This window comes from Cupressus sempervirens, chromosome 9, assembly GCF_028749045.1.
Source record: "Cupressus sempervirens isolate cs-2001-9-10 chromosome 9, ASM2874904v1, whole genome shotgun sequence".
NCBI lineage: Eukaryota > Viridiplantae > Streptophyta > Pinopsida > Cupressales > Cupressaceae > Cupressus > Cupressus sempervirens.
Genome location: NC_143126.1, coordinates 578,237,394 through 578,262,095, shown reverse-complemented (window position 1 = coordinate 578,262,095; position 24,702 = coordinate 578,237,394). Strand labels below are relative to the sequence as shown.

The 24,702-nt window shown below is 35.9% G+C and overlaps 1 protein-coding gene across 1 annotated transcript in view; it reads left to right on the top strand.

The window, feature by feature from the left end:
• The window catches only part of LOC149539979 (Cyclophilin-like peptidyl-prolyl cis-trans isomerase family protein), a 291,729-nt gene that overhangs the window by 28,286 nt on the left and 238,741 nt on the right, over positions 1-24,702 (top strand). The window contains exon 5 of the mRNA XM_089801194.1: positions 12,299-12,405. Within this exon, the coding sequence (XP_089657320.1) occupies positions 12,299-12,405 (107 nt within the window). The remainder of the gene's footprint in view (positions 1-12,298; positions 12,406-24,702) is intronic.

Genomic DNA, 24,702 nt, shown 5'->3' with positions numbered 1-24,702 from the left:
CCGGATGGAATCTGAGAGAGCTGATCATCAGCCACAGATAACTTGAGAAGCATCACTATCTCCCGATAATTCAGATCCCATGTATCTTGATCAGGACTAGGAGCAGTCGGATGTTTCGTAACACCCAAAACAAGTTGATTGGTGTTCCGATATTCAAAAATTGTGATGATCCGCTGCTTCCAAGTGCCATAATTTCGACCATTGAATTTGGAGTTGTACTCGAGCAGAATGTTTGTAAGAGATGCCATGGCACGTTTTTCAATGAAAAGACGTGAAAATCTGTGAATGCATGTTCTTTAAGGCAAAAAATAGAAGACCTAGAAAAGTTAGAGAGTGACTTAGAAGACAGTTCAAAAAGCCCATAAGGAAATTGTTGTCGTTTTTTGGATCTGCTGGCTTGAAAACTGAGGCATGAAAATTGAGATACCCACAAAAATAGATGACAACCCAATTGAGCTCTCGAAAAACCCATCAACAACCTGAAATCAAAATAATTTTTCGAGCCCAAAAATTAGGGTTTCGAACAAAAACCTAGCCGACGGCCATGAATTGTTGAAGTTGTAGGAATAAAGTCATTTTTTGATAAAAAATGTCAGGTTTTCTTCAGGGATGGATGTGCATGGACGAACGTGGCTAAAGAGGGCTGAACAGACACCAAAGAATGGTGTAGTAGGTGTGCGTTTGGAGAGATGAATGCAAAATACTGTCTACAAAAAAAGACACGTTTTTGCTTAAGAAAAACGTTATTCAAACAAAGACGCTATTAATGGTGATGTCTGGTCATGAGCAGAGGAGTCGTGATCAACAAAAATTTGCGATTTGTAGCGAAACTGAACCTCGCAGCCAGCTAAAAACGTAAGCAGTAGCAGACACATTTTGTAGAAGTCGCGATTTTTAGTGCAGATTGCTCTTCGAAAAAACCCTTGTTGGTTGTATAGAAAAATGATTTTTTCACTGCGATTAGCTATGAATTTCTCATAAAAACAGAAACCCTAGACAGGTTATTTGAGAAAATCTCAAAAATAAATTTGAAAAATTTGATCAAATAATTTTGAGAGAAATCATAAATTTTACAAAAAAAAGCTGAAATATTGGCTTTGATACCATATTACGAAGTAATTGGTAAAATACTTGCTTGTTATTAACGGAGACCGAAAGTTTATTATATACAAAATAATGGAACGATGTTTTCTTAGGAAACAATCGTAAAGAATAGAAACATTCTATTCTAGTTGAGAAATTTAAAAAAGCTACAGCTAACTAAAGCTAACTAAATATTTACAATAGATTACCATTAACTAATAATAGACGATTATATATTATCGTAATAATTTAAATATTTACAAAGGAAATGAAAGCTCCTTAAATAAAAGTTACACGTAGAGTTTCTAAATAGGAATGAAAGACTGAAAATAAACTTCTAAATTGGAACTAACTATGAAACGAAAGATCTTAACTGAATGACCATAATAGAAACATTACATAATTACTTTAACACCCTCCCTTAATAGCTCGTCTATTAACTACTCCACAAAAGACTTGACATAATTTGTAGGTCATTTGGCCATGAATATATAGAAGACCGTGCGCTTCTCTTCATAATGCTCTACACCATGAGCCTATTGTTGAGACCCTCCTTGGTGCTTCAGTTATTCTAGATATGACTAAGTTTACCATGATCATTCCAACAAGGTGTTCGGTAATAATTTCATCCCTCCTTTTACTTTAAAAAACTTCAACTTTTTGTTGAAAGAAAATTGGCTAAAAAACTTTGAGACCATGATTTTACCAATCATCAAAAAAAGTTGCTGCAAAACAACACCATGATTTTGTAAAGAAATCATCAAACCTTGTTATGGTAAATTGATGTTGTTGTAGGTGTATTATACAAAGGAGATATAGATTTACAAAGATAGTGTTTCTAAAAGAAACAATTGTGAACTAAAGACGGAAATAAAAACTACCTAGTAAACTAAAGACTAACTAAAATGACCATTAAAGAAACATTATAATATTCTAATACCCTCCCTTAATGGTCATTGCCTAACTATTGTCTTTTGGTCACAAATTCTTCTAAACATTTTGCTGCTGCTGAGACCCTCCCTAGATCTGCAAAATGAAAATGACCAAGAAACCAAAATTCCTCCATAAAAGATCAGAGAAGGGTGCCCCCTTCATGAATGCTCTGCAAACGAGACAAGAGCTTGCCAGTGACTTTTCCATTGAGATAAGTCTACCACTAACTCTCCTAGAATTAGCAAAACATCTGACCATAAATCATCATAAAATATCCACCTTGATGTTGGATAATAGAGCTGTTCTTCCCTAGAGACAAAGACAAACATTGGGAACAACTAGCACAATTTTGCTGAAAAATCGTCAAACCCTCCAAACTTTGCAGACGAGCATGATCCAAACAAATCGCAAAAAGGCACAATGATAGAAAAATCAGAAAAACTAAACATTATTTTTTAGGTGAAACACCAAATAAAAACCCAACATGATTTTTGAGGTGAAAAATGAATCAAAACTAGACAATAGAAAGCTTAGTTTTTAGGAAATACGATAAAACCCATGAAATCATTTTTGAGGAAAAAATTATAAACCCACAAAGGAATCCCATGCAACTTTGTGAATTATAGAATTAGAATTTTTTCGAGGGAAAAAATTATGAAAACCTATCAAATAATTTTTAAGGGAAAAATTTATGAAAAACGATTAGAAAATTATAAGGGCAACAAAACATGCGCATGGTAAACAAGCACATGCAAGCACATGCATTTGCATGCAACAAACATGCAAGTACATGGGAAAAACATGCAAGTACATGGGAACAACATGCAAGTACATACAACCCTAAAAAATTAGAGACTTTTGTTGCAACCAAGAAATCGCGGGATCAAAACCCTTGACTAGGCTTGCGATGTCCAGCAAAAATCCACGAAGATGAACCACAAAAGTTATATAAAATACCTCTAGCTATTTTTAATTCTAAAATTCGAAAAACAATTTTCTAGAAAAAAATTCTAGATCAAAAGAGACTCAAATTTACTCAAAAAATTTGCCAAATTTTATGAAATCCCATGGACATCACCATATTGCTTTGATACCATGTTATGGTAAACTGATGTTGTTGTAGTTGTATTAAACAAAGGGGATGAAAACTTATTATATAGATCTACAAAGACAATGTTTCTAAAAGAAATAATTGTGAACTAAAGACGGAAATAGAAACTACCTAATAAACTAAAGACAAACTAAGATGACCATTAAAGAAACATTATAACATTCTAATAAACCCTTGATGTAATGCTGAGATCACACATGATTTTGTGAAAAAACATCAAAAAGTAAACTCCACTACATTTGCAAGAACATTGTTTTCCATAGAAACCCTAGTTGCAACCCAAAACCACAATGTTATAAAAAATTGTCGAAACATTTTGTTGAAGATTGGAAGGCACAATTTTGTGGGAAAATTTTCAAGAACTTCGATTTTAAGGAAAAAAAATGGTAGATTAAAAAATGACAAATTCATGAAAAATAAAACTACGTTTTTTGAGAAAAATCAAGTGAAATCCTTTTACATAAGAAAAATTTGTAAACGTATTTCATAGCAAGTTGAGCAATTCTTTTACATAAGAAAAATTTGTATATGTATCTCATAGCAAGTTCTAAATCCATGTTGCTTATATGAGATACATATGCTTTGTTTAATCTCGAAGATTTGATAATTGGATGTTGTTAAGGCTCTTCAGTTTGGGCTTTGAAGGAGTACTTGACACAAACTTAGCACTTTGAGGCGCTACTAGAAGGGCATGCTATGTGAAATTGTTTAAAAAAATTCTTTGTTCTTTGGCTACATCCTAGGTTTGATGTCACATGGTGTATACAAATTTTTCTTGTGTAAAAAGAATTGCTCGGATAGAGAACTTGCTATGAGATATGTATGCAAAGTTTTCTTATGTAAAAGGATTTCGCTTGATTTTTCTCAAAAAAACAGTTTTATTTTTCATAGATTTGTAGTTTTAAGAAAAATTTGTATACGCATCTCATAGCAAGCTCTAAATCCATGCTTTGTATATCCGTATCTCATGCTTTGGATATAGAACATGTATGGTCAATGATTATAATTATAAACTTTGACTTTAAGATTAGAGAACGATTTAGATGAATATTTAGAAGGAATTATTCCTAGGAGGTTTAAATGTTCATGTCAATTATGGGTACACCAAGTTCTATATCCGAGCAATGAGTATGGCATTTAGGCAATTTTTTTTTTTTTGCCAATAGATGAGAGGAATTGCCTAGTAAGTGAGGTGGGAGGACCTTTACATCAACATTTCCTCAACCTATGAGATAAACATCTCAATAAATTGAGGACAAAAGGCAAAAGGGGTTTGTTACAATTGTATTGGAGATCGTCATAAAGGACACAAATGTACGAAGAAGTATAATTCTAAGTTGCGGTATATATGAGGAAGAGATGAATGAAGAAGATTTTGTTGTGGTGGTAGAAGATTTTGAAGATGCCCAATTATCTCATGCCATGCACTATCAAGTAGTAGCAACCCACAAGCTCTCAAGGCAAGGGGTTTTCAAAACAGTAGAAAATAACAATTTTGATAGACTCAGGGAGTATGCATAACTTCATCAACAATAAATTAGCAAAAGAATTAATTGTTTTATTTACACGACCCTAGAATTCTAGGTTAGGATTGCAAATGGTGGAATACTCAACGGTTTAGGGAAATGCAGTAGTATTAAACTCACCATGGTAGAACACATGCTAGATTGTCGTGTGTTTGCCATACCCATGGCTATAGCTGACATTGTTTTGTGTGTCCAACGAATCACTACTTTATCACACTAAAGTTGAATTTCTAGGAGCTATTCATGCATTTCCACTCATGTGTAAAACTTTTGAGGCAAGAGGATCACATATAAAGGGTCCATAAATGGTAAGCTTACACCAAATTCAAAAGATGCCGAAATTGGATGTGGATAGAGATGTGGCTCAATTATTACTTTTGGAAGTGCAATCAAAGACTCCCTTATCACCTAGTTTTCAAGCATTTACAAATTTAAGTGTAAAATAGAGAGATGGCTCCTAATAGTGATCATGGTTAACCCTTTTAATTACCAAATAAACCACCATCGTCCATCACTTCAAACATATGGACAAATAATAAGGTTAGAATAGTTGATGATCATATTCGACACTAACAAAGACCATGCAAGTCTTCCTTGAAACATTAGACATCATATTCGAATGTGAAATATCCCAAACGGATATTGACCCGATTTTTCCTCAAAACAGAACTTAAACATAGGCAGACGTATTACGAAACAACAATAGAAACCAGTAGATTCTCCAATAGATATTAAATCGTTCTTTCTCAAAACAATACTCAAGATTCAAGCATATGAAATTGTGTTACAAACCAACAATCTATAACCAGTAAACTCTCATAAAATTCCTCAAAAACATGTTATTGCATTAGACAACAGCAATACAATAACCTACATTCAGAATCCAATCTTAAACATAGTTTTACAGTCAGATTGGAACACTAAGAGAAAAACTTGTAAGCACATGCGAGACACTTGAAGTGACATCTCCACGGACAATGGGTTTGCATCCACTGTTTGCTAGTGCGAGAGTCTGCGTCCTCACATTGGCTGAAAGTTGAAGCTTTCCCAATAACTCTCGCAAGAGAGAAACTGAAATCTGAATCATAAATCAAACATGCCAAATGAATGAGTCTCTTCTCCTTTTATCCTCACAGTTATGACTCTTTGACTCCCCTCTTGGCTTTTCGTCTTATCTCTCCTTGTCATTTTTTTGCCCCCTTTGAATATTAAATTGACCTTTTATAATTTGAGTCTGCACTTTCATGGTCAATTTTTATTATCATATGAATATGTCCTTTAAATTTTCTAATGTCCCAAACAGGGGACATTACAGAATGGGGAACCCAATTTGTATGGGCTTCATAAGGGTTAACAAAGGACAAAATGTAGCACATTAGTTGGAGCTACCTAAGTTAACAAAGTGACATCCAATTTTCTATCTTTCTAGCTAATAAGCACAAAGCCACATCATAATCAGTGTTACTTGAACTAGATAAGGGAGAGTCATTTTGGATCTAGAGTTGGTGCCTTGGGCATATTACGATAATAGATAGTTTCTATTATCTTTGTTTAGTATTTAATGGTTATCTATTGTAAATATTAGAATGTGTCTAATATTTAGTTTTTTGTTTCTAGAATAGAATGTTTCTATTCTTTACAATTGTTTTTTAAAGAAACATCGTTCAACCTCTTGTATAAATTGATCTCTTGATCATTGTATTACAATAATAGATAAGTCATCTATTATTAGTGAATGGTTATCTCTTGTAAATATCTTAAGCTTTAGTTTGCTTTTTGTAGAATAGAATGTTTCTATTCTTTACGATCGTTTCTTAAGGAAACATGGTCTCATTCTTTTGTATAAATTGACCTTTCGATCTCTGTTAATATCAAGCAAGTATTTACCAATTACCTTGTAATATGGTATTAGAGCAAATACTTCAATTTTTTTCGAAAAATTTATAATTTCTATTGAAATTATCTGTTAAAATTTTTCGAAATTATTTTTGATCTTTCACAAACAACCCGGCTAGGGTTTTTGTTCGGACATCCAATCATGGCTCGTTTTCTACAAATCGTGGTCGAAAATTCTATTTGAAAATTGCGGGTTTGTTTGGTGTCCGATTTTTCAATCTGCGGCCTGCACATCTCTAGTTTTTTCTTTGAAAAATCGCAGCCACAATGGGAGATCCGCGGCCTACAATAACAATAGTTTTTTTGTGTTTGGTGTCCGTTTTTACCTCTGCTCAATTAAAGACGGCTCATGTTTTTTTTTCTTAGGTCACGGCCCGCATTTTCAAGGGAGCAAACAGAGTTTGTTTTACCACAAATCTTCACTCTCTGTTGTCATAACCAAAATGCTTGTGTTTAGAAACAAATCGGGGGGCATTTTTAGACCTACAAACACCATTTTTTTATGTTGTTTTGACCTCCATGTCCGTCGACTGGTTTTTTGGCTCGAAACCCTGATTTTTGGGGTCAGATAAATTTTTTGATTGGAGATTCTTGATGGGTTTTTTGAGAGCTCAACTAGGCTGTCGTCTGTTTTTCTGGGTGCCTCGATTTTCGAGCTAGCGGATCCAAAAAGTGATAGCATATTCTTTCTAGTTTTTCAAGCTCTCTTCTGGGTCATTCTCTGATTCTTTTGGGTCTTCCGTATTTTTGCCTCGAAGAACGTGCCTTCACAGATTTTTACAGTTTTCATTGGAAATCGTGCCATGGCATCTTTGACAAATATTCTGCTAAAGCATAACTCCAAATTCAATGGTTGCAATTATGAAACCTGGAAGCAGCGCATCATCGCAATTTTTGAATATCGGAACACTAATCAACTTGTTTTGGGTATTACGAAGCGTCCGACTTCTCTAGGTCCTGATCAAGATACATGGGATTCGAATAATCGAGAGGCAGTAATGCTTCTCAAATTATCCGTGGCCGATGATCAGCTTTCTCAGATTTCATCCGGCAAGACAGCTGTCGAAATCTGGACACATCTCAAAGGTCTTCATGAGACTTCTGACAAGAGCAAAGCCTTCTTTCTGAAAAACACTTTGTTTTCTATTGTCATGGATGAGCGCACCTCACTCCAGGCACACCTGAATCGGATTCAAGAAATCCGTGATCAATTACTTGCCATCAGTCGCAAGATGGAGGAAGACGATATTGTGGTTATCACTCTTGACACTCTTGAAGACAAGAACAATGCTGATGCTCATGCGGCCCATTGCCATCAAAATTTTATCATAGGTTAGTTTTTTAATCTTAAGATTCTAATTACGAGTTTCTTGTTGGTAAATATTCAAAATTTTAATTTCTAGTTTATTGTTGGTAAATTTGCAAATCTTGAAAGGTTACTAGTTCATCATCATCTGAGAGGAATTGGAGCACATACTCCTTCATCCACTCGATAAAACACAACCAACTAAACTCCAAGAAAGCAGATAACTTGGTGTTTGTGCATTCAAGCTTGAGGCTCACACTCACAAAGAGAATACATACAAAAAGGGGGAGGCAAAACAATGGGATGTTGAACGAGAGGCCGTGGAGTTGGAAGTCCACTTTGATGCACTTGCGATTGAAGATGGTGATCCTGAGATACATAGTACTGATGGAGCTGATCTTGAGGCTACGACTGAGACTACAATTGAGATTGCTGATGCTAGTGGCACTAATTGTGCTTCTAATCAGCAACTGCCTAATGATGATGAATTCTTTGACAATTTTTGATGATACATTGATATTTGTCATTTGATCACATATGAGTCTATGACTGATTATTGATTACTATTAATGTTGACATTGTTGTTTTAAAGACTAAAGTTTTGAACTGAAACATTCATATGGTATTATGGTGGTATATTTTGACATTTTGTCATGCCGTTCGAACAAATCATTAATATATGTGGTGGTTGAATTTGCTTAATTGCTTTAGATTAGCATAGTGGTGTATGAACAGGTATGCTGCAGCATATTTTTACATATATATGTATATATATTTAAAAAAAAAAAAAAAAAAAAAAAATATCTTGCACGGACAAACCCAAAACCAACCCGAACCCAACCCAAATTTTTTTTGATCGAATTTCGAAGCCCAATGTCGAACCTGCATCCGAACCAGAATCCGAACCTGCAACTTAGGAAAAAATAAATCTGCCAATGGATTCCTCTATCCCTCTTTCAAGTGTGCATTAAACAAACCTGCTATGGGGTTATTTTTAGTTGTCACCTTCCATTTTCTCTTGCTCAGTTGTGCTTCAGCCATAGCACCATAAGTGAAAGGAGGTCCAGAGGCTTCCCTCGCCAATGCTGCTGCTGCAATCTAGGTGTAGGAATACATGGCTGCCCCTGTATTTGTTGTTCATGCAACCACCAAATACACTAAATATGTTTCCTACCAGATAAGGTAGTAAGCATTTAAATTCCCAAGTCATTTGGAACACCTCAAAGCTTGTTGAATTCTTTTCTATAATGTAGATATTTAGTCTTCAAAAATTCACATGCTCCCACACTTTTTTGTAGCGGAAAGAGGAAGTGTGCATTCACTTTGGTGATTCTACCAAACCATTTTGTACCACAAATGTTTGTTTCCACTTCCTTGTACCACCACCCGATTGTACTGGGGCTGTTATCCTTGTTGCAAACTATCTAAGAAGAGATTCAGAATCATAAGCACCCCTAGCCCACTTTGTCAAAAGTGTGGAGGGGCAATCAAAAGATGGTGGGCCAGGTGGCCAACTAACTATGGATTCAGTTTGCTCATGCTCATCCTCCTCATTGGTGTCGTCATCATGCTCAGGTCCTATTCGTCCTCTTCTTCTTGCTCCTTGTCACTCCTTTTTGATTTGCAATCACTCTTTTCACTCTTACAATCAACATTTTCTCATCTCTTCATGTTTCTTCTTGCTGCTGTTGCAATCACCTCGAAATAATTTTTTATAAATACAAACAGAGTTTGATAGTGTTTTGAAGCAATATAACTCGAGAAATGGGCCCCACATACCCCTAGGGTTAGAATACAACTCATTAAGCAAATAAAAAATCTTTTGTTTTGATTAAATTGCACTTTATTATGTGCCGTGATGGGGACAGCTGGGCATCCCCCGAGGGTTTGAGGGATGCAGTTTTGACTTCTGTCCCTAGTGCGTCCCCATTCCAGGAGTGCTGGGGATTTGGGAGGGGCGGGATGCATCCCGGGGGTGCACTGATTAGCATTAGACACAATAATTATTGAGTTACAAATATTATCAACACAAATCTCTCAGGTTAAAACATATCGCCATTAGTTTATTTTCATATTCATTTATAATGCTCTTTGTTAATCATCAATGTTGATTTCAGGCCCTTCAAAACATGACATCTATGTTGACCTGACTGCAATCATCACCATCTGCTATTGATATTCGTAAACACATTATTCATGTCATTGTTGAGGACACGTTCATGTCATCATTATATGACAATTTAAGATGTCATAGTTATAACTTATAATGCTCATGATTCAAAGAGTCTCAACAGACCTAATTGTGATATGATTTGGTGACTCATAAAAAACTGGCAAAGTAAGAAAATACTTAAATTGATTAATTCAACAAAACTTAGCATAAAAAAAATTCTTGCCTATGATGTTTTCTACCAAGTACCCAGTGAGTTGAATTAGAATCTCTCAAACAGTTAAAGCAGTTAAATGATTTTTTAATGACATCTCAGAATGATGCTCAGTTTTTAATTTTTTTAGCAACTTTGTTGGGCCTGTCATGATCCCAGGACTGTGGTAGAGCTTCATACATATTGAATACCAGAATGCTACATGATTTATTTCTTACCACAGGTGACCCCACTTAACAAAACACTATTCATGTGGGTATTCTCTATTCTGACCTAGATAAATAATTTGTAGATTATTTGTACAGTACATTGGTCTCTGAAACATCACTCTGTACAGATTGATCACAAGTGTAATATAAGTTTCAATCTATTTGTCACGTCTTAAAGTTTACCCTGGTGGAAATGTCATGTTTATCTCTCTCTCTTTTGAACAGATAGAAAGAAAGAAAGGAACAAAGGAAGACAGAAAGAAAGGAAGGAAGGAAGGATGAAGAAATAAATTGTATGGATGTCCACAGATGACCAAAAGTAGGCCTTTGGGACCAAAGGTTACAGTAGATAACAATAGAAAGTTCTAAGACGAGAGAACCCTATAATAAAGTTTCAAAACAATAAAAATATATAAGACAAACTAAAGCACTGTGCCCACAAATAGCAATGAAAGGCAAACAAGAGCACCAAAAGCATGTGGCATTGAAGGCAGTAATGAATCTTAATGAATATTCCTGGTTGTGCCTGAAATGGAGGATTCATCTCGGCTTCTTCTAGAAAATCCACTATTATCCAATGCTGGTGCATTTTCCGTAGTTGAAAAGAAGCTCATAGTGTGAGTGTGAGTCTATGGTTGGGGGGCTGGCTGGTAAGTAAAGGAGTAGATGCATGCCATGGAAATGAGGCTGAGTCTTGCTGATTGGAATATCCAGACCCATGATGCTGAGGGACAGCAGGCCGGGGAATCTTGAGTATTGTTGGTGTGCTAAGATAAATGTGGCCTAACTCATATCTCAGCTCTGATATGTGAAGTACTGGTATCCAAAGGTCATTGTGTGTCACTTGCTGCCTGGTTAAGCTGGAATAAAGAGGTGATCAACATGGGGGCTTTAGAGTCTCTAGATATGTCTACAGGAAGCTTTCATGAAACAAGATGGAGTATTTACTCGATCATCAGATGAGTTTGCTATGCACTGGTACAGCTGAAACCATTGATTACTGTTTTTGGAAACACTATTCTACTAATAAATCTTGGACTTGGTTTCAAGCCGAAAGCAATTATTACTTTAATCTGTTTATAGCAATGAGCGGCCTTTCCTTGGGAAAAGGTGGATGATTACAAAAAGCAACAATATTTTTTACTACATAGTTTGCTGAGAGCTAATGGATTCTCGTGTAAGTCAAAGTGCATGGTTACATTTCTTGAGAATCCCTCACCTCTTATCTTAGGGGAGTTAAATATTGTTTAAGAAAGAGCTATTTCTGTGTTAAATTTAATTCAAATGCTTTTGCGAATGTGTTAAATTCTTTGCTGTTTAGGGTCTGGTTTCAGATATTATATATTTTGACTTACTTAGGTAGGTACTTTTAAAATTTCTCGTTTGACATAACTGTTCTGATCCACGAAGTGATATTTATTATTTAATTCATTCCTCCAAATAAATAAGAGGGTTGTTACCGGTTTGTTCTCTATTTTCTTATGAATGAGGTATTTTGGCTTATGGAGAATCTTGCCAGTTTGGAGTCTTTAACTAAATAAATTAATGCGAATTCAGTGCATAAGATTCCATGATCATCCATTTATGGAAAGCATTCAAGAGGTTCCGAGATATATATACTAGCGTGCCTAATTCAAACATGATGAATACTAGCATAGATAGAAATATGCCTTATGGAACTTAAATTTTAGCTGATTTGGTTATCTCTCTTTTGATATTTGAAGGACTATAAGAACTTGGCACATGGGTCACATAATTGCGTTGTGTTTTTCTATGTTACAGAATATTGTGTTTTTCTATGTTGCAGAATATTGTATTTGAAAATCATACTGAAGTGTCATGGTATGCAGGTATTATGGAATCCTTTTGAGGATATTGTTCCAAGGAATATTCTCAACGTATCAGAGGCAGTTGCATCTGAAGAGCCAAGCAAGGAGAATAAAAAGAATAGAACAAAGTAAACCCTCTTTTTTTTAGCTAATTTTTTTGCCCAATCTGATATGTAAAAGCAATACATTTATCAATAGCAATACTGGGAATTTTCTTGTGTACTTGTCATTCATCATGGAGTTTACATTGCCAGTATTTTGTAGTGCATATGGTGTGAATAAGAGTAACTAGTAATGCTTGTGTGTGGACCTAAAAGTCAAAATGGAGAAACTGGACATTTATGTCACCAAAATATCTCAATTATAATCAATCATTGAGCATTCCAAATACTTTCATATTACTCAGATTGCTCCACAAATGTTTCAAGGCATCATTAATTTGTTATGTTGTGAGTAATTTCATTGAGCCTTCAGAATATCAGAAAGAACCACTCACAGACACAGAGAGCACTATATCAAAGGTATTTTCCTTGGGAAATTATGGTGCAAATTTTTTGAACATTATAAGTTGAGATCACAATATCATTTCATACTTCCATCTTAATTACACTATAAATATCCTCAAGATAAATATTTAACCCTAGCTAAATGTTTTCCAGAAGAAAGTAATTTCACCTTCATTTACTCAGTTTGTGTTGAATGGATTGCAATATGTAATCCTGCATAGCTATAAATAAGTATGCAGGGCAATTTAGCTATGAATCACTCTCGATTTCTTTCTCAATCCTTCGAATAGCTATCTACTTTCCTTCTATATATCAATGGCTATTTGTGTGTCTTTTAAATTATGCTAGCATATTTATGAATGGTAATGACTGTGATGGTAAATTGATGTACTAAACAAAGGAGATAAAAGATCCTTATATTAATTTACAAAGGTGATGTTTCTAAAAGAAACAATCGTGAACTAAAGAGGAAAATAGAAACGACTTAATAAACTAAAGACTAACTAAGATGATCATCAAAGGAACATTACAATAGTTTAATACCCTCACTTAATGATCATTGTCTAACTACCCTGCAAAAGATTGTACATGTCTTGTGGACATAAATTCTTCTGAACATTCTGCTGCTACTAAGACCCTCTCTTGATCTGTAGAATGTTAGTGACCAAGAGTAGCCAAAATTCCTCCAAAAAAAGAATAGAAAAGGGTGCCCCCTTATTCAAAATTCTTTGTAAGGAGAGATGAGACTATTGGCCAAATTTTTTGTAAGTCACTGAAGCCACAACTTTCAAAATTGTGACATTAGGCAATGTCTCACGAGTTTTCTCTCTCCTTTTAGCAATAGGGGAGACTCCTTTCTTACCATAGGTGTCTTCAACAAAGATTTAATTGGAATTAACAAAAGCATGTTTCTTCTCAATCACTTCCTCTTTTTTCTAGAATGATTCACAAACATTTACAAATTTAAACTTAACAAAAGGTATCTATTGCTATGACGATACCAGTAGCTCTAGGATTGACATAAGAGCAACACCAAAGACAACAATTTACTTATATATTTTGTGAAACAGATATAAGAACCTAAAGTTTCCCATGCTTGTCTTTGTTGGAAATCTGATTGAAAAGATCATTGATGAAGATGAAGAAGATTGATCAAAGAGGGAGATTGTTGTTAACAAAATGTTTTCAATCATTGTTTTGTCATTGATGTCAAACCTGCTATTTGTAGGAATGACATTTGCTTATAAGATCCAAGTACTATCACTTAGTTGATTGATGAAGAGGATTTGATCAACAAGATGTAACAAGAGCACCTAGGGGAAAAGGTTGAGTTATGATGTAATGAGGTGCAAGGATCAATTAAGACAATGGTTAAATGATATATTGATAACATACTCAAAGATACAGAGGTTGGTCACACTTAGAAACATTAGAAGAATAAGTTGTAACAAGGTTGACTGCAAAGCTTAAACTAAGTTCATCAGTGGGTGCCGAGCAAGCTAATTGAAGCCGAGCAAAAGGAAAATCTAGTGTGTGCCGAGTGATCTTTAGGTGCCAAGTGAAGTTCAAGTGTCGAGCAAAGTATCAGGTGCCGAGCATCGGAAAATCTTGGTGCCGAGTGAACTTCAAGTGCCGAGTGAACTTCATGTGCCGAGCATCAGTAAAAACGTAGTTGATGCCAAGTAACACAACATGTGCCGAGCATCAGGATTTCAATAGTGCCGAGCTGCTGCATTATTGAAAAATTGAAGATTCGCCAAATCTGAGCTGACATAACTATTACCTAGAATTTTGTGAATCGTTTGGAGGATAAGGATGATGAGCTGGTGGCACAGAATTCTATGTGAACTGTTTTTGAGCGAATTAAAGAGAATTCTTCATGATGTTTCTAAAAGAAACTTAATATGGGTTAGATACAATGAATCCTACCTAATCCATACGAATTGAAATTGAAAGAGGGAAGAATTGAGTGGGAAAAGGAACTCTAAGACTTCTATTTAAGAAGTCACAGACCAAGAAGCAAGAGCTACTAGAGTGCTAAATTGCGCAGTGGTTAGAAGGGTGTCAAGGAGAAGACATTTAGGAGAAGGAAGAACAGAGCACATAGACTCTGCTTCCACAAGTGGTTAAGAAGAGATGATTGCACTGGTACATTGAGCATGGAGACTCAAGGTGACTAAGCTAGAAAGGAGAGCAAGCTGTCAAGAGACTGAAAGCCAGACAAAGATATGAGATGAATGGTGATCTGAAATTTGCAAGTTGAGTTGTATTTTGTAATCAGGTCAAAACTCCTAATTGTTACTCTCTAGCAATTGTATCAGTTAGGATAGAAGGAAAATCCTATGGACTTAGCTTGGCCTAACAGCCATTTGTAAATCCTTTAACAGGGTGGCATTCCAAGTGAATGTTCTAAAGTCCTCCAACTAGGCCCACTTCTAACAGGGTGGTTAAATCCTTTAACCAGGTCACATTTAACATTGTGTTGTAGCCTTTAACAGGGCAGGCCTTTTACAGGGCATCACTTCAGAAGAGTGAGAATTGAGTAGCATGTTACTGGTGGTTTTTCCCAAATTGAGTTTCCATGTAAATCACTGTGTTATGTGTTGATCTTTTATGTGTTATGCTTCCATGTTGATTTATAGTAACTTGCTAAATAGGAATATTAAAGTTTGGATGAATGTATGGTTGAATGGGCTCACTACACTTAGTAAAAAAGTTTGAATTGGACATGTTGGACCTTGAATAATTGATTCACCCCCCCCCTCAGTTATTCTAAAACATTTCTAACAATTGGTATCAGAGCCATCTGCTGATTTAGTTTCAAGGTACTAGAAGCAGGAAGATCATGATGTCCAAGAGAGAAGTTCCCAAGCTCAACAAAGACAATTTTGTTGCATGGAAGAGTCTAATGAAATTGCACCTTGGATCAATAGGTGATTATGCAAAAACGTCAATTGGAATAGAACATGTAGATCCAGCTGGACCTCTTACTGCAAATGATTTAAGCAAAGGGAAGGAGCACAATCAAGCAATATTGGAAATTGCCTCTGCACTCAACTATGCAGAATATGATGACATCAAAGATTGTGACACTGCATTCAAGATGTGGAAAGCCCTAACAGATATCTATGGAGGAGATCAGAATGTCCAGAGAAAAGAGAGAAAGCCTCAGAGGAAAGTTTGATGACATGAAAATGAAGGAAGGAGAAAATGCTGCTCAATATGTTGCTAGAATGAAAGAAGTGGTAAGTGCAATAAGAAGTCTAGGTGGTGAATTGGAAGAAGAAATTGTCAACAACAAATACTTAAGAACTTTGCTCCCTATCTATGCTATTAGAGTTTCAGCTATTCAAGAGCTAAGATGTGTACAAGAGAACACACTAACCTTTGAAGGAATAGTGGGAAGACTTACTGCATTTGAATTGTCCAACTTTGATAACTACAGACCTGAGAACCTTGAATCTGCTTTCAAGGCCAAGATGACAATAAAAGACACTGAGGAGGAGACATCAAGCAAAAAGAGAAGAAAAGCAAAACATGCATCTAGTGATAGCAGCACAGATGAGGAAGATGTGGAACAGTTGGAAGCACTACTGGCTAGGACATTCCATAGAGGCAAAGGCAAATTCAAAGGTAAGCTCCCTATTATTTGTTTTAATTGCAATGAAGTAAGTCATATTGCTGCAAGGTGTACACAAAAGAACTACAAAGAAGGAAACAAGTACAGGAACAAGAGAGAAGATGATAGCAGAGATTACAAGGACAAAGGCAAGAGATGCTACATTGTTGAAGAAGATTCTGATGAGAATGATGATGAAGTAGTCTATGTGGTATGAAGGGTGAATCAGATAAAGAAGAAGATGAAACAACAATATTGGTTACCTGTGTGAACACGAATGACCTAGTGGAAGATCAAAAAGGACCTAGGTGTTGCTCTTGAACAGCCTTTGGTGTTCAGATGTCATAGCCCGTTGCCACTTTGGAATTCTTTTAGCCTCGGAATATGTTTGAGGTTCAAACACACTGTAAATGTTGGTCATGAGAGAAAACTTAATAGACTCTGGAAACTCTCTTTTTCTGAGTAGCTCTCTCATCAATGAGCTCATCATCACGAAGATTAGCAAGTGTCTTAGCCCACCACTTAGGCGGGAGAGGAGAACGACCAACAGTAGTATTAGGCTATGCTTGGTGATCAGGTTGCTCATCAGAAGAATCAGGATCAAACTTAGGTGAAGCATATACAAATCGAGGTGATCCTGTAGGAGAAGCTGGAGGTGTTTGTATAGGGATCATTGGTATAACTTGAGCTGCAGGAGCTACTGGAGCCCTCCCATCAGGTGGACTTAATGGAAGCCTAACTCCCAATTCATGAGACTTCATAGGTTGGTTTGCTGGATCAGGAACAAGAGAAACAAACATGAATGATCATTATTGCTCATCAAAGATTATATCACGACTCAGGGATCCAAACAAAAGTAAGGGAGCAAAACACCTTCAAGTTACTGATTTTGGGCTTGTGACTTGACCAGGCCTCTTCCAGAGTTTTACCTCTCACTGCCATTGTGGGTGACCGGTTCAAAAGATAAACTGCAGTGTTGACTGCTTTTGCCCAAAACTTCTTCGGAACATGTCTGTGTTTGAGCATGGATCGAGCCATCTCGGTGATTGTCCGGTTCCAATGTTCAACTACATTGTTTTGTTGTGGTGTGTGGGGTGTGGTTAACTGACGTTTAATGCCATGAGTATCTAAGAAGCTAGAGAAAACATTAGAACAAAATTCCCCCCAATTGTCGTATCTAATAGTAATAATAGATTTCCCAGACTCTTTTTAACCTAAAGGTTTAAAGTTTTGAAATATAGGAAATGCATCCGATTTCTTTTAAACAAAATATACCCACATTTTTCTACTGAAATCATCAACAAACAACAGAAAATACCTTCACCCAAGAATAAAAGGAGTGGCCATAGGGCCACAAATATCTACGTGAACAAGCTGAAGTACCTGAGAATCTTGGCATGAATCGCCACTGGTGAAAGGTATGCGACGTTGCTTCCCAGCTCGGCATGCATCACAAACTCCAAGCTGTTGAGTCTGAATCTCTAGCAATCCAAGAACAAGATCATCCCGAGCAAGCTATGAGAGATAATGCACATTTAAGTGCCCATATCTTGATGCCAAAGTGTGCTAATAGAAGACTGCTGAGCAGCCATAACTAAGTCCCGATTATCACTAGAATCAGTAAGTCTTAAAAGAACATGATCATCAAGACCCGTTGCAACAATAGACTGAGTTGGAGTCGCTTGATCAGTGATGGTACACTGATGTGAACTGAAGGTGACATCCAAGTGTGGAGAATATCACAGTAACTAACTGACAGAGTAGATTGAGTTCCATCTGTGGAACGTACTAAACATCGAGGAAAATGAGATTCCTCCCAATAGACTGTATTTGAATGTTGCCTTTTTCGACAATAGTGTACTCTTCTCCACCACCAAAAATAATAGAAATAGAATAAGATAGGTAGTCAGTGAACCGGTGTTTACAGTGGGTGAAGTGACGAGAGACACTTGAATCAATGTACTAGGCAGATAACTCCACATGATCTGCAGGTCTTTTAGCCATAAAGGCGTGAAAGGAAGATTCCGTCTGCACAGTGTGTCTGTACTGTTTGCTTTGGGCTGCAAACCTGATTGCTTAGATTGTGCAGCTAAGCGTTTCTGACATTCAACCTTCATGTGGCCAAATTTGTGGCAATAGTTGCATTGAATGTTCTTCTTTCGAGAACCATCTGATGCTGTAGCAGAAGACTTTTTGTAATAGCCTGCCTTGTTCTGCTATTTTAATGTCTATTTTCTCCACTGGAATTTTATCAAACAATTGGCTTGCAACTAATTTTTATAGTTTTGGTTAATGGTTTCTCAAGATTGTTTGCGTTTCATATGAGATGCAAATAGGAGGCAACATAAAACCATATGCAGCTAATAACATTGGCCATTCATTTATTTCTTGTTTCTAGATTATCCGAAAGTTACAACTACCATAACAATTATATCGTCTCTTTAAACTCAACACATTATATTAATTTATAGAGTTCAATAATGGCCCATACTAATTGCGGTTACAGCAGTGTTAATAGTTTTTGAAGTTGCTACAGTAACTTGCAGCTACAGTGATCCGTACTGCTACAATAGATTGCTGCTACAGTGCCGCGCTACAGTGACTCATTGCTATAGGAACTCGCTACTACGGTACCCCGCTGCTACGGTAACCCGTTGCTACAGTGACTCGCTGCTACAAGAACTCGCTGCTACAGTACTCGCTGCTACAGGAACTTGCTGTTACAGGAACTCGCTGCTATAGTACCCCGCTGCTACAGTACCCCGCTGCTATAGTAACCCGCTGCTACCGGATCTTGCTGTTTCAATGTTTGAGCCTCAAGACCATATCTTTCAATGGCGTCAAGGTTTCCAGCTTGAAGGGATTTCGTCCTTCAAACTATTGAGACATAATCTCCCGAATATAACCAAATTTCTTGATATTTCCAAGCATGCCTAAATGAAAGCCATCCTCTTTCTTTTAATCCCTTCCTCACTTGCCCCACGCTTCCGTCTTGCCAATGTGGGATAATACTTGAGTTTTAATATTACTTCTTTTTTTTCTTTTTTACAAAGTCCATGTATGTACTCAAAAAGGGGGACTCTTGATTTTTTTATAAAGTGACTTTATGAAACATTATAATATTTAATTTAAAGTCACTTTACCGTTGTAACTTCAAATATTAAAATAATATACCAAATAAACTCGAAATCTCACATATAATAGCTCATCAGAAAGAGCCCAACAAAACGCATCTCATCCTGTCACTGAAAATTGAAGGCACTGCATCCCCTTATTGGCTTACTAAAAATAGTAAGTCTTTCTGAAAACCCAACAAACGAACTCCGTTTGGCCTGTAATTAAATTTGACTAGGCCAAATAACCTCAGGATCCCTTTAGAAGTCTTGGTTAGCCCTCGGGACCATACAAAAATGGGCTAACGACAACATACCTCCAAACTGGCTAAGTGGGGGACATTACACTTTTGCTGAAACTTGCCTTTATCCTTCTGAAAGGATTTAGCAACAATGCTTGCTCTATGGAGGTGGAGTTGGAATTGCTCCCGAACTGTTGTTTCCACTGATCTTGCTGAAGCAGAAGTGTGCAAAGATCAATGAACTTTAGATCAACACCAGAAGACATAATGCTGAGGGTCTCGATAAAATGCTCATAGGACTTTGGTAAACTCCGGAGAGTGATAACCACAATGTCTTCTTCCTCCATCTTGTGACTGATGGCAAGTAACTGATCACGAATTTCCTTAATCCTATTCAGGTGTGCTTGGAGCGAGGTTCACCCATCCATGACAATAGAAAACAGAGTGTTCTTCAAAAAGAAAGTTTTGCTTTTGTAAGAAGTCTCTTGAAGACCTCTGAGATGTGTCCAGATCTCAACAGTTGTCTTATCAGATGGAATCTGAGAAAGTTGATAATCAGCCACAGATAATTTGACAAGCATCACTGCCTCTCGATTATTCAGAGCCCATGTATCCTGATCAGGACCAAGAGCAATTGGATGATTCGTAACACCCAAAACAAGTTGATTAGTGTTCCAATATTCAAAAATTGTGACGATTCACTGCTTTCAAGTGCCATAACTTCGACCATTGAATTTGGAGTTGTGCTTGAGCAGAATGTTTGTCAAAGATGCCATGGCACATTATTCAACGAAAAAACATGAAACTCTGTGAATGCACATTCTTCGAGGCAAAAACGGAAGACCTAGAAAATTTGGAGAGTGACCTAGAAGTAAATTGTTGTTTTCTGGATCCGCTGGCTTGAAAATTGAGGCACCTAGTAAAAAACAAACAACTTAGTTGAGCTCTCGAAAAACCCACCAAGAATTTGTAATTAGAAAAAAATTTCGAGTTCAAAAACTAGGGTTTCGAGCAAAAAAAGTAGGTTGGTGGACATGGAGGAAAAATTGCAGAGAAAAATGAAAGATCTGGATAAAAATGGCCGAATTTTAGTTGCACAATTGGGACGTTTTTCTTGAGACGACAGAGGCAATGAACTATTGGCAAAACAAATCGTGATTTCATCCTAAAAGATGCGAGCTTATCCCACTGCAAATCCCGAGCTTTTCCAAGGTTTCAGATGCGGTTTGCATTTGATTTGCAGAAAAAAATGGCGGATTTCTATACAAAATAGAGGCGTTTTTGTAAGAAATGTTAAGGATCTGAATAATGGCAAGTGAAGGATCTGAAAAACCCTAAGATGAGATGTGAAAAAACCCAAATGCTTTGCGCCCAATTGCCAATCACAATTTTAGTCGGATTTTGGACAAAATAAATGCATTTTTTCCTGTAAATTGATTTGCATTCGAATTTGTCAAGACGGAAATCCTAGGCGGTTTGTAGAGAAATTCACTTAAATAGTTTTGAAAAAATTTAAACGAATAATTTCGAAAGAAATTATAAATTTTGTCGAATTTTTTTAGTATTGGCTCTGATGCCATATTTCGATGTAATTGGTAAAATACTTGCCTATTATTAAGAGAGACCAAGAGGTCTTTATATACAAAAGAATGAAACGATGTTTCCTTAGGAAATGATCGTAAAGAATAGAAACATTCTATTCTAGTTGAAAGGAAGCTAAAAAAGCTACAACTAACTAAAGCTAACTAAATATATACAATAGATTACCATTAACTAATAATAGACGATTATCTATTATCGTAATACAATAAGGGACAAAGTCTCTTACTGGGTACTTTAGTTTAATAAAAAACACTTACAACTGAAGCTCAAAGTCTTCAACTCTAATTAATTGCAGCCACTACTATCTATAACAATTTGTCTTTAACAACACGTGTTCAAATGTTCAAATTGAATTTGAGTGATATAGGTAAGTCAAAGTCTGCAAAATTTAATTAAAATTCCTTTGGAACATAGTAGTAAAACTCACAATCCACTCAAGAAAATGTCGTCACATGATAGGTTGGATTGGCAAAAAATCTTAAAATAACCTGCCTCTTTTATTGAAAGCAATTCAGGTTTAGGTTTAAGTTTAATGTCTTGCAGTGCATATACAAATTGGCAGATTTCTTGCATTTCAAAAGATGAGATTACAATGTGTGTCCTCATTTATTTATAGGCGAGGGGTTGAGAAAAAGGTGGAGAAAGAAAGGGAAACATTAACTACCTTTGACTTATTGAAGATTACAAAGCCTGATGTACTTGTAGTCTGATTACATTTTACAACTTTGCACGTGAAACTATCACATGTAATTACATATTTTTACCCCATTCTATGTAAGTTTTCAACAAAATCACACCTATTAATAAAGTGTTTGAAAAAGGCTTTAGTGTCTGATAAGACACAACTTCTAATACATCATCCCTTTTCGGTCTTCATGTTGCTATATGATGCTCTGTGTTTGAAATGTTCAGGTTTGGGATCGTCTTGAATTGGAATAGTAACCTGTGTCCTTGAATGTTCTACATCATAATGGTTGTTACCAAGAGGGTACCTTTTCATGACCATTTCAGTCTTGAAAGCATTCTACGCTCTCATCATTCCATAGCTCATCTCTTTCTTTGAATGACTCCATCGTGTTGTTATTCTTGTCTTGTTTCATTCTTTAGTTACTAGAAATGCTGTAACACTTTCTTTCAAGCTAGAATGCTACATGTTTGGAAGAGTATGCACATAAGATATGAGTAGAAGGCCTCTAAGCAATAAAGGGTGAAGAAAAGTGAATGAAAACAGCTATTTAGGTGGGAGAAAAGCTGAAAAATTGGGTTTTTTGGGAGCACTACATATGAATGGATAGAAACCTTTGAGCAAAGAAATGAGGTGCATATGTGCATGTATAAAAATAGGAAGTTCATTTACTCATAAGTGGAAAATTTATCTACAAAGCACTTGATGCATACAAATGAGATTTTTCAAGTCCATTTACTGCCTTAGCAAAGAGTGGAAAAGTGCATGCAAAACACTTAAAAAGTGAGCTTTTTAGCTTGTATTGCATAAGGGAAATATTTGCTCTTTTTGAAGTGATTTATTATTTAAAACAGGGATTTTAATTCGACTGCATATGCAAGAGAAACAAGTGTCTCGTGCTTTCTCTTTGGGGGAAAAACTTTCATCTCTATGTGAATCATTTGGGGAAGGACTTGTATTGCAGCTGCACTTCAAGGGGAAGTACTTGCTTCTTTTTTAAAAACCAATGCTTTCATTCAAAAGACCACAAAAATCTGAAAATGCTCTTTAAGAACAAAAATATACAAATAAAACAAGGACAAAAAAATAGAAGCCGTAGGTTGCACCAAAAAGAATAAAAAAATGAAAGCATAACTCTCTTAAAAATTTCAAATGCAATGGAGAAGACTCAAAACTTAGAAGAAATCCTCCCAAATCCTTGATGATTTTGAATCTAGGAAAACTCTTAAAAATTGCATCCATATAAGCAACAAAATGGACCAAATCCTCTTGTTAAATTACTATTGTTGAGTCGAGAACAATTTCTTGACAAATGTTTATCATAGAGAATAAAAATTTACAAAAATAGCAACAACAAAGAATGATTGAAACCTGCAGATGTAGATGTTTCCACAAGGACGAGATCTTGAATGCAAAATGCAACCCCTTTAGTGGACGTTTTTGCTGGCTTGTCAAAAACGTGACTTAGAACTCAAAAACATATAGAAAGTGAGGCGTTTTTGATGTAGAAGCTTAAAAACGGATTTTAAAACCCACAATACATGCCATAGATGAGTCTTTTTTACTGCTGAAGCTTAAAAGTGGGTTTTCTGTTGTCTTTTATATGCAATATCAATCACGTTTTTGCTACTGGAGAACAAAAACGGGTTTTAGAATGTCCAGAACATGCCATAGTAATCATGTTTTTCCTGTTATTAGCCCCAAAAATAGGCTTCTTACTGTCAAATGCAAGCAAAAGTAGAGGCATTTTTGCATACCCAGCCAAGTGACGTGCTTTTAAAACCCAAATACAGGCACTACAAGCTGCGTTTTTTTCCTCTAGTAAGCCCTATACGGGTTTCAGAAATGCATTTCCATGTTTAAAAGAATGAGCTTGAGAAGATAAGCCAAGGACGGCTTTTTAGCCTTCAGCGTATATATTAATGATGCACCTTTACCTTATAATGCCCAAAACAGGCTTTATATGGGTATTTGCATGTAATAAATAGCATCTTAAATCACTTTGTCCCAAAACGGGCTTTTCTTATGCAATTACATGTATGAATAAGGCTGTATATTAAAAAAATGCCCAAAACGGGCTTTAAATAAGTCATTACATGCCTTTAAATGTATAACAGGCTTTTCATATGCATATACATGTTTTTATATATATGCAAAAGTGATAAAATTCATCGCCCAAGGTTATAACTTTGCTTTAGCATATGAAATAAGGAATTATCATATCTAACATGACTAAAAATCGCCACCATATAAGTAATAATGTGTTTTAATATGACTTTTACATAATAAGAAGTCATAACGTGCTTTTAGACTCTATATGTATATGCATTCCAAAGTATTTTGATACATGCAATCATGTTTAAAAAGGCCACCCAAAGTGATGATGGGCTGTTTTGACCCTTTTACATGTGTTCACAACTTTGTTTTTAATACATGTAAATGCATTACAAATAGCCACTATTGACTTTGATGAACTTATAAAACAAAGCACTTGTTAAAACATGTTTTGAAGTCATGCAATAGACACAAAAAACACCACCCTTGCACATAGGTCTGTCATGTTTTAAACTTACATGTAATTATAGTTTTAATGAAGAGATATGTACTGGGACTGAAAAAGTCCACCTTTACATTTAAAATTCATTAAAAACCATATTT